Consider the following 11609-nt stretch of genomic DNA (forward strand, 5'->3'; position numbering starts at 1 on the left):
TGGCTGATTTACTTGGTGTTTCTGTAGTTGCTCATGCTCTGTGTGGATTTACATGGTTTTTCTAATTGTAGTTGTAAGGGCATTAGGGACTGCCTTTTAGAGATCTCAGAAGACTGCTTCTTCATCTACAGACCATTATTTTGGTTTTCTGGGCATGGAGTCATTTAGTCATTAATTGCATTTTAAATCTTTCATCCACAGTGATCTCTGCAATAAAGAACAGGCGCATTTACATTGCTTAACAGATGTGTATAAATTAGACTATTCCCTTTCACTTACTTTTTAATCACTCCCTAAAGAAGATCCCTTTTCTGTATTGACACCACAGGAAATCTAGGGAAATTAGCTTCCTAAAGATGCAATTAAACAAGGTGAGTTCAACTGATCTTAAGGCTTTCCGTCATAGAAAGAAGCAATCCTGTTCTTTCATCTTCTTTCCTTTTTCCTGTTCTTTTCCTCCATCCTTCCCCTAATTCCACTCCTTTGTTCCTTGTGCATGCTTCCTTGTAGCATATTTGAAACCCACCTATCCCATCACTGAGCTAATTCAGCTCAATGAATTGGCAGAAAATAAATATAGAGAAGTTAAAAAGGCACAGTTTTCAGCCGGGTTAATAATCAGCCCAGTGAATATGAAAATCAGCACAAGGGTATCAGGATCACATAGGAATCAGTGTGAAGAGCAAGGAAAATGGACCCTTTTCACAATAGAAAGTGATCCTAATAGCTCAATTTGTCACCACTAATGATGTCCTTAGTTGAGAATAAAATATACACACCTAGGAATGGAAGAAATTTATCCTCACTGTTTTAGCTACGCAGTAATGCATTTAGATTTCATTTTCTTTCCCTTCTATACTCAGCTGGCATGTTCTACCACAGATCAGGGCAAGAAAGTGTTATGGGGACCCCCTTCAAAGCACAACACCACTAGACCTCTAAGATCATCTGTCTCTAGGAGTGTTAGGGCAATTATGTGAAGCACTGAAAAGCAGTAATTATCAAATATGATCTGCCCTGTTGTGGCGTCTAGTGGAAAAGTGCAAAAGCAGAGCTAGCAGCAGGACAGTATTTAAAATGTGAACATAATTCCCTTCTGAAACAAAACTGTAGGTAAAATTTTGGCTGCTCCACCTTTTGATATCTTCAGACCAAGGCAGGACACTTTCTTCAAGAGACATCATATCAAAAATGAGGTATACTCCACTGAATGTTTTATGCTCAGTAACACGTTTGGTTCAGTGAAACTACAGGGGCTGCAATACACAGGAAGTCAGAATAGACATACTCTCTAAATATGCAAAGAACAGACTACACAAAGAGATAAAAAGAAAATAAAACAAGACCTTTTTAGTAACGAGCACAATTCCCAATGTTCTTTCAAAACAAAAGAGGACTTCTCCCTACTCCATCTCAGATAAGTAGTTTGTTCCTACTGGATATATCATCCTCCCTTACCTAATACGAGGACACCTCCCTTTTTTTTTGATCAATGGATATAGACATAGAACCAGCAATCACAGAAACTACAGGCTCTCCCTTTGATCAGAATAATTTCTGAATGTACATACATGCTCCTAGCAACCTACTGGAAATGCTTTTGTCATTTCTGCCTCTTATATTATGTGGAGATACTATGTGTTCTGCCCCAGCCTCTCATGATCAGGCTGTGATGGAAGCACACATGGCATGCACACATCCAGAGGATGTACATCTCTTCATGAGTGAAGCAGAAATACATTTATTTCCCCTTTTCACTATAGCTTTTTACATTCAGAATGCATGCAGAGATACAGTCTGAACTGTAAAGTGGCATTTGTCCTAACAATAGATTCAATACAAAGCATTTGTACTGTGAGAGTCCTTAAACCATAGTTCTCCAGTGGCCTCATTAGTACCCTAGTTAGTTTTCATTCCCATCAATCATGATGAGTTACAGAACATGTTTCTGCCACCTCAATTTAAAATCAGTCCACCTTCATCTGGTTTCCCACTGTTTCTTAGTTTCTCCAACTTTCTCCCTTTTTTCTATGACAAACCACTTTTTTTTCTGAGCCAAAATTTCAGGAGTTTCTGCCCATGGTTCACTACAATCATAAATAGAGCCCAGTTCTGTAGCAAGTTGGTTTCCTGTTGCAGCATCATGCATGCAGCACTGTGTTAATTTGCCTTTTTTGTGCGTAGCATATTATCAGTCTTCAACAGAAAGGGCTCAGATGACTCCTCAAAAAATGAGGAGCGTAGGGAGAGTTTTCTAATGCACTGAGACTTTGGAGTCAGGTGTCAGAAAGTCCAAGTGGCAGCTGCTCTGCTTTGGAAAATCAGTTGCTTTGACATAGTTTGTGAGCTCTGTATTTGAAAAAGAAACTGCACCCCAAAAAGAGGGACAAAACAGACTATCGAATAGAGTATTTGGACTAGAAGACAGGCCTTCCTCCTTTTCTTGGGAAGAAGGGATATGACAACTTCCCTCTACATTGCTCTTTGCTACTTCCAAACTTCCTGCATACTGTGATTTCTAACTCTTATCATAAGAGAATATAATGGCCCTGGTCACATTCAGCACATCCTGCTGCTACATACTGTGTACATACACACCTCCACCACCTTCTGTGCAGGTGTAAACATCAGCTCATCTGAGCATCAAAATCAGACAGAATTCAGAGCATGCAAAGACTAAACTCTCCCATACACAAGCAGTCATGTCAAATATTTACAACTGAAAATAATAATGATAATAATTATCATTTTCCTGCAGAAACCATTCAGTTGGACATTCTTGTACCTTGTTCTAAATACCTAACTCATGTACAGTGGTCTTTTACATACTGCATCTCTGTTATCTAATTAGTATTAGAGGGACGTTTTTTACTACATGTTTTTAAGCGTAGATGCAGAAAGAAAAGTCATCAAAAAAGGATCCCTGTAGGTTTCTTTCTGCTCTTGAGCAGACTTTAAATAAACTGTCTGATAAGTCTAGTTAATACGCTTGTGCAGAGAGTAAGTTTCCAAAGGCCTGTTCAAGAGAACCCTGATTAGATAATACGTAACAACAAGGAGAAACCACGGCTTAGAGGACTTTGTTTTCCTTTGCTGCTCATTAGAGGCAGCCCAAAGCTAAATAAGTCTACTGGCTGGGAGATAGTAGATCAAAATAAAACTATGTGCAGACAAAATAGGACTGTTTATACTCGATATGAGCACGCCTCAAGTTTTCATGTGGTCAAAAATGATAAGCTACTCTATATCAAAGGAAGAAGCACTATCTTCAAAAGACTCAAAGCCAATCTTTTCAAATTACTGTGATCGAGTACTTGCACTGCCAATCTGATGAAGGGAGGCAACCCTTTGGCAATGAGCCTTGGATCTGTGAAGGTGACTTTAGCTTCCCATAGTTTCAGATTGCGAGAGGTTCAAGTAGTCAAAACTCTCATCACACTGCAGAGGATCAGACGTAGGCAAGTGGGGAAGGTAGGCCGTGATTTCTTCAGCCTAGATTGCAACAAAGACATTCAGCCAACTTAAAAATGCCTCGTTAAGGTGAGAGGAAGGGAAAGCAAGCATTTTCAATGCCATTTCCAAATTAATTTAGTTAAATCAATTGTCAAAGCCAATTCTAAATTAAAACGAGAAATAGAGTGTTGCCTTCCACTGCAAGGAAGATATGGGCTGAAAGTACTGCTGAATTACATGATGACTTCTAAAAATACCAGAATGCAATGGATTAAGTACAAGTGAGATAATAAGGTGTTACACTGCATTCTGAAGGCTGCTTAAAATTAGCTGTGAATGTTCCTTTGCTTGTCCTAAATACATTGCACAAAGACACCATTTTTTCACCTCTTTTAGTCTTATTTTGAGCTGTCACATTGAGAAGTCTAGCTCTGGAGGCATTAGAGAGAGAGAGAGAGCTTGCTGTTGCTCATCTTTCCAGTCATACTCTCAAGCCTGACGGAAACAATTCTAATATGTGACATATAGAGCTCGGTCATTTCCCCAAATTATTTATTCAGTGTGTAGTACAGTGCCATTGTACAAGTGCTTCTATTTTCTTTTGAGAACTCTAAACAGCTACCAAGATAGGTGCTGCCCGATGTCACATAATATGATTCATATCCCTCTGGCAGAACAGCCAATCGTTAGTTTGATATAAGTCTGTGTTTCCTGGAGAACTGGGATTCTTACACTGAGGTAACTGTACCCTCAACCTACATTATCTTCCCAAACTGACACTGGTTGGAATTGCTGTCTGTGTGCTCTTACAGCTGCAGAGAGCAACCTGCTCCTCTCACTCATATATACTATATATATATACTATATATATACTATAATCTTCCACCAGATCAGTATTTCTGCAGTGCTCCAAATGTAATCTGCATTTTCACTTTTCTTTCAATTTTTCAATTTTAACAGATCTCTCATTGAAGAGTACCCAGAATTCACTGACAGTCCGCCAAGTTTGCAACTAAACATGTAATCAGCTCTTCGGTTTCTGGAGTCAAATGCATTCTCACATTCCTTTTGTCAAAGCTGACATCTTGGATAGAGATAGGAGTTCAGAAGTTCAGATAACTTTCTGCTAACTTCTATAAAAGTGTTAATTTATACTTTCAGGAAGGAGGAAAAAATAAAAAGAGACAATTCTAGAAACTGTGCTGCCTTGAAGCCTGGTCCCTGTGCTACAGCATCCTCCCTGCAGAGAGGGTTTGGGGTTGTCTTTAACATCCCCCACAAAGCGCTGAGCTGGAGTCTAAGTGATGGAAGGAAATGGCTTTAAACTGAGATGGGGGAGGTTTAGGTTAGATATTAGGAGGAAGTTCTTCACACAGAAGGTGGTGACACACTGGAACAGGTTGCCCAAGGAGGTTGTGGATGCCCCATCCCTGGAGGCATTCAAGGCCAGGCTGGATGTGGCTCTGGGCAGCCTGGACTGGTGGTTGGTGACCCTGCACATAGCAGGAGGGTTGAAACTAGATGATCATTGTGGTCCCTTTCAACCCAGGCCATTCTATGATTCTATGATTCTTCTACACCATCTTACCCTAGAAATCACAGAGTCATAGAATTGTAGGGGTTGGAAGGGACCTCTAGAGATCATTGAGTCCAACCCCTCTGCCAAAGCAGGCTCTCTACAGCAGGCTGCACAGGTAGGCGTCCAGGCGAGTCTTGAACGTCTCCAAAGAAGGAGAATCCACAACTTTTCTGGGCAGCCCGTTCCTTCACATTCAAACTCTGAGTGGAGAATGGCTCCTGCATATTCTCAATGTACGTCTTTGCTTTTGAGTGAGTGTAAGGGCCAGCATTTAAACACTATTTGACCGCAGCTGCAGATCTACATAGCAATTAAGCATGTTCTGATACTCACCCTTGTCTCAGAAGAGCATGAGTGTTTGCACTGTCTGAATGCAGTAGCCAGCAGCAGTTAAATAAAATTGAGCGATTTCTAAGTTTAGGACAGAATACCTCACAGCTGCAGTCCTTCTCCCACTGGGTATGACTAATCAGATCAACTTCCCTGCTAGTGTCTCCATCTCCTTAGGTGTCTGTGCAAACAAATCCTTCTTGCCCAAAGTTTCATGTTGAAATAAGCGCTCACTTTGCATTTTTTCTGCGTATGTGTAGTTTTTCAAAATCTGTGAATAACACTCAGGAAGTGTTAAACAGGGAGAAATCACAGTTTACGGATGACATTGTCAACTTTTTCAAGGCAATGACTGAGCTGTGCAATTCATCACCTCTCTGTCATGAGCTAGATCAGGGGTTCTTTCTCCTTTGTTAGCTTTTCAGAGACGTGGGGTCTAGAATGGATGTTACAGTTTTGCTCCTATTTCAGTTACTTGTGAACAAAGCATTTTTTACCCACAGAAAAATGCAGTTTGTGTGGCTGAAGTAGTAAATTGTGCTGTAATTAACTGAGTAACAATAATAATTAAAATACACTCTTTTAGAGATAATGAGACCTTTAGCTACATTTAGTTCCAGCCTGACAGAGACAAACCAATTTAAAATTTACAGTGAATATCAATACTGTTAATAAAGAAGCCCAGAAATCTCAAACTAATACGGCTATGTTCAGTGTTTAAAAAACAACCCATGTTTGGGTTATTATAAGAAAAGGGACTTTTGTAAATTCAAATCAAATCAATGATTCTATTTTTTGATTTGGAGAATGTTTCTTTTCTTGGGTTGTTCACAACATATAATTAGAACTGTAGGGTACTTTACTACACCCCGTACAAGAGATGCTCTATCTCACAGTGGCACACTGTTTCACAAAGCCTAAGCGACTGCCAGAAAACTTTCAGTCTGCTACTATATATTTGCTACTGTTCCAAAAACAGTTGACAACCTAAATTATATGAGCAAAATAAATCAGAATAGAGAAATAACTTATCTAAAATTTTTTTTTTCAAAGATTTGTTCCCTCTGTACCTGTTTAATTAAGTGAAAAAAGCACTTGTGCAGTAATGAGCCATGAGCCTCTTCTTTTAAAACACACACATAGATATACTTCTGCAAAGAACTCTTTACTGTAAGTCCAATAGCCCTGCACAGTCACAAACCACTGATTTACGTCATGGAGTACTGAATTATCAAAGAATAATGTAATCACTGATACAAATATAAGCCATGAAAACATTCGTTTGTTCTTCCTTATTTTGTGATTACAAGGTCATCAGTATTTTTCAACTGGATTTTTATCATAACCAAAAAAATCATATGTTCATGCAAATGCCGTAACAGAAAAGACCACACTTTTTTGGCTACTGGAATGTGCTTAATGTATAGTGATGCATGTTTTCTTATTTGAATTTAAATACGTACCTCAACTTGTATTGAACACAAAGCAGAGGCACTGTAAGTTCACAATATGCAGCACTACAACAACCAATGTTATATTTGGAAACTCATCTACACCATATCCGATTCATTGATGCCTTCTGAAAAGAATGTTTTCTAAAAAGTCTTCTGAAAAGGATAGAAGTGATGAAAATTTTATTATTCATAGAACGGTTTAGGTTGGAAGGGACTTGTAAGATCATCTAGTTCCAACCCCCTATGATAGGCAGGGACACCTCCCACTAGATCAGGTTGCTCAAAACCTTATCCAGCCTTCATAATGCATTTTGATACAATATTGCTAAATGTCAGACAGTATTTTATAAATTAACAAGAAATTTTTGCACTACATGATATTTGTGCGCAATTATTTTTTTACTATTAAAAGAATGCTTAAATGTCAAGTCCCTGGAGACTTTCAAGGTGAGGCTGGATCGGGCCCTGGGCAACCTGATCTAGCTGTGGTGTCCCTATTCACTGCGGAGGGATTGGGCTAGATGGCCTTCAGAGGTCCCTTCCAAATGTAAGGATTCTGTGATCCTATGAAGTCCAGGAGGTGCCTGTGTGATAATTCTCTGATTAAAAAGATTGTCAGAGAAACAGAACATCCAACTCCAAAACATACAAACACAGAATGGCTGGGAGACTGTCTGGTAGAGTGCAATATGGTCTGCCTACCTCCCATTCAATATTTATTATACAGCTACAAAGAACAGTAAATATCTAACTTCCCTAGAAATCCGAACTCACCAGCAGTCTTTCCCTCCGGCTCTATCACAGTTAGCTCCATGACTAAATAGCAACAAGCTTTGTGTGACCAACAAATCCCCATCTGAAACTGGGATTCTAGGCTCACCATGATGGCAACAGTATGGAGCCAATAGAGAATGTTTACCTGTACGCTTGAGTAAATATTATTTGCAATCATTATTGTCATTGTTTCATAAATGAGGAAGCTGAGACACAGAGAGAAAATCATTTGCCTGGAGTCACAAAGAATATTAATAATAATGTTAGAAGGAGAATGTGACATTCTGATTCCTTGGTGTTGTCTGCACTGGAAAAAAAAAAATGTCAGTACTTAAGGGAGAATTGGGTATTTCTGTCCCAGAAGCAGAAACCTCCTTTAAGTCAGACTAATCAGTGACTTACAACAGCTATGCTGGGGATAGTAGGAGGACAAATGTGCCTAGCCAAGGAGGACTTTCCCTCCACTGGGAAATGCTTCCTCATGCCTTTCAGGCACTTTCTCTGTGGGGTATGAGATCACAGTGGTTGTTTCTGGCCTGTTCTGCTGCACGAGGGGACAGGTTGCAATGTTTTGCACAGCATAGCTTCACTTGCCCTGTGTGTCCCCACAGGCTTTCCTGCCAGGGACTCCCCTTGGTTCCCCTGCACCACTAAGACCTTTCCTGTGCTCCATGGCCAGGAGAGCCAAACAAGGCTGAGAAACAAGCTCAGTGCAGCAGCAGGCTGTGCCATGCACGCCAGGTGGCTGTGATGGACACAGGTCCCAAAGGTACATAGCTGAGTGTGTGAGGTTTGTCTGGTCTGCAAGAAAGGTGAGAGACAACTGCGTACATAAGACCTACAAGGTCTCATTTTGTACCATTACTACTAGAAAATGTGTTGTAGGCTTTACATGGAGAAAGATTGAAAACTGCTCAATTACGAGAATGAATACGAACGGCAATACAGAAATCTGTCTTTAATTGAAAAATCCACATGAGCACAGCCAATCTTTTCCTCTCCATAAATGGGCATGGACACTTTCTTAGCAAAGAGCCAGTAGGAAAGTGCAATAGCAGTCTGGGATTGTTAAAATTTCACTCGTTTTAAAAAGTGTTCAACAGCAGATTCAGAAGCTTCAGTAAATGACTGTAATCACAGTAACAAGGCATCATAGAAAGAGATCAACTATTCTCGATCAACTACAAACAGAAAAATAAGCCACACCTGACAGATAAAATCAGGTTATATTTTATGCTGAATTATCTTCTTACTGTAGCAAAGTGCAAAATTCTGTAATTCCCAATCAGTGTCTCCCAAAACACACGCAACTGTACCAACGACTACAATTTGGATTAATTTTTCATTGCTTTTGCTTTACTGTTCTGCTTAAACGCACCATTATCTTGTATCAGGAGTCCATTTTGTTATTTGGAGAATTATATCTAGAGTGCTGCTTATCTTGAAACATTAATTTAAAACATTTTCTTGTCTACATGCAACAAACTCACCTATATAATGACTGCAGGTCCAACTCAGAGTCCATAGCCACAGCCCACAACTCAATATACCATTTTTCACTCACACTCTTAAACGTTAAGAAACTGAGTTCCTGTAAGATTGCAGGAACCAATAGCCCCAGTCTGAACTGAAGCTTTATTGCCCTTTTTTTCCAACTCGATAAATCCAAACTCAGTCTGTCAAGCTTATGGAGAACTGTAAATTATACAGTTTATCTATTGTCTCCATAACAGCTATATAATTCACCAGGTCTACATCAGAGCACTGCACAGTGTTCTCTCCCTCAAATGTCCTGCTAGTCTTCCCAGTAATCTTCACAGGCTTTGCCTTCTTCCTCCCAGGTGGTGCGCCTTTGCCACCACAATAAGCTTCTGAAACCTGTTTCCAATTTCTTTAAGCCAGGCTTTCGAATTTAGATACAATGCTTATCCGTCTTAGAAGTACTTACACAAAAAGAGACAGTGCTGCCAGCCTCAGAAGGGCAACAAGAAGCAAAACCACATATATATGTATTTCTTTTTTTGAAAGTAATATTTAGGCCAGTCTCTTGTTTATCAAACTCTTTATACTCGTCTCCAGCTTACTGTTGAAACAACAAATCTTGCAGTCTCTCAACATCAGAATTGTCTGCACACAATGCATAAGCCTTGACCTTCTGAACATTCTGCGTGGCTGCTCTTCCTTTCCTTGAAAGCAGTATCAAGACCTTCCTTGTTTCTTAAGCAGCCATGTGAGGACAGCTCAGCATGATCCCTGCAGCAGTTCTGATTAATTTCTTCAAGCAAAACAGGCAAAGGCAGCTTCCTTCAGCCTCTCCCCAGGCTGAAGAATTCACCAAGACTAGAGCAGAGTACTGCAGGAACCGCCCTCGAAGGGGCAAAGTCAAATTGTATCACAGCAAAATTGCACCCCAGCAATTTCCACCTGCCTTTTCAAAAGCAAAGTCTCAAAATCAACAGAAATTTTATTCTGGACTAAACTGCAAGAGAAAAGATGGAAAGAAAAAAAAAAAAGAACAAAAAGCCTGTATTTCTAAGATACAGTTCTCATAATACATATGAGATAATAATTTCATTCCAGTTCATGTACACTGGGATTATCTTCAGCAGTGCAACTAGATGGCCATAAAATGGGTACACATTTACCCGTGCATACAGGAGGGAAAAAAAAGGCTTTCACACATTTAGAAAAATGCATATGAGCAAGACCTTACATTGAGCAAGCAACAATCATCTGCATCACAGAACTGTAGGAGTTGCAAGGGATCTCTGGAGATTATCTAGTCCAACCCTCTACTAAAGTAGGTTCCCTACAGCAGGTTCACAATACAGTCCAGATGGTAGTAATTGTTCCATCCTTCATAATTTATTCACTTTTTTTAACAGCATGGAGTAGACATTTCTCTCACATTACAGGAGGAGGAAGAAAAGAGTAAAACTTAGTTCTAAACACATTTTTCAGATTTTATGAGTAAAAAATCCCCATCCAACCAGCAGCGTCTACCTGCAGGTTTCATCTCACTTCCAACTCAAGCAGCTGGCAAACTTCTCTTTGGCAGAGCAGAGCACCAAGCTAGCGGGGCTGGCACAACTCCCCACTGGAGCAATGCAGTTGCCTCGCAAGCAGCCCTCTGCTGCAGCGGTGACACAGCCGGTGCAAGCTCCAGCAGCAGCAGTCCGTACATTGCTCTGAGCTCCACAGAGTTACAGGGAGTGAAGCTGCTCGCTGTCAGCTGGCTCACAACCCGGTGCAATAAACGCTCCCTGTAGGATTAGAATTGACTCTTCCTGCCACCAGCATAGGCGCCTATTCATTTTTTAATGGTTGAGTACACATTTCTCACACTGAAAAAGCGTTTCCTTTCGTTGCTTTCTTTCCTCCTGGAATGAGATCAGTAAGAGATTTTTAAGTTTTACAAAACTAGCGTCACTTATTTTTTTTAACTTTGTGAACTTGTACTGTATGCGTTTTGGGGATTTGCTCGTAGTCACACGGCAGGAATGTATGATTTAATAGTGGTGTGAGCTGTAGCACAGAACGCAAGGGATTTACACTTCCTTTCCTTATGCCGTGTCCTTTGGTAACCAGTACACAAAACCCCCACCTCGGCTGTTTCCAGACTTTCCCCGTCCCCGTTTAGGAAAGTCAGTTACTTCGGATGAGAGAAATATGCAAAAGTTCGCCTCCAACTCCCCTTTCCCTTTGTTCTTTAGGAACGCCTCGCATTTCCCAGGTTATTAGCCAGAGATGAACCAGCCCCGACCCTAACGCAGGCTGCTGCTTCTCACTGCCCTGACAGCCCACAGCACGGCTCTGTCGGGCGCCAAGCCTCATCAGCACGACTCATACAGGACGAGTGAGCCACCCCCGCTCCTCGGGGGCGAGCAGCCGGCTCCAGCCCTTTTCTCTGGCACCTCCCCTGCGCAGTGCCATTTCCCCTCCCGTACAGCCCAGCCCTCGCAACCGTCCTGCAACAGCAGCGCCCACGACGGCCGCGGCCACTACACAGCCCCTCCCCC

General features: G+C 40.9%; 1 protein-coding gene across 1 annotated transcript in view; it reads left to right on the forward strand.

Annotated features, from left to right (window-relative positions):
* MED14 (mediator complex subunit 14) overlaps positions 1-11609 on the forward strand; it is a 56394-nt gene that overhangs the window by 10599 nt on the left and 34186 nt on the right. Inside the window, exon 2 of the mRNA XM_031556565.1 lies at positions 11304-11446. Within this exon, the coding sequence (XP_031412425.1) occupies positions 11304-11446 (143 nt within the window). The remainder of the gene's footprint in view (positions 1-11303; positions 11447-11609) is intronic.

Source organism: Meleagris gallopavo, chromosome 1 (genome assembly GCF_000146605.3).
Source record: "Meleagris gallopavo isolate NT-WF06-2002-E0010 breed Aviagen turkey brand Nicholas breeding stock chromosome 1, Turkey_5.1, whole genome shotgun sequence".
In the NCBI taxonomy this organism is placed as follows: Eukaryota; Metazoa; Chordata; class Aves; order Galliformes; family Phasianidae; genus Meleagris; species Meleagris gallopavo.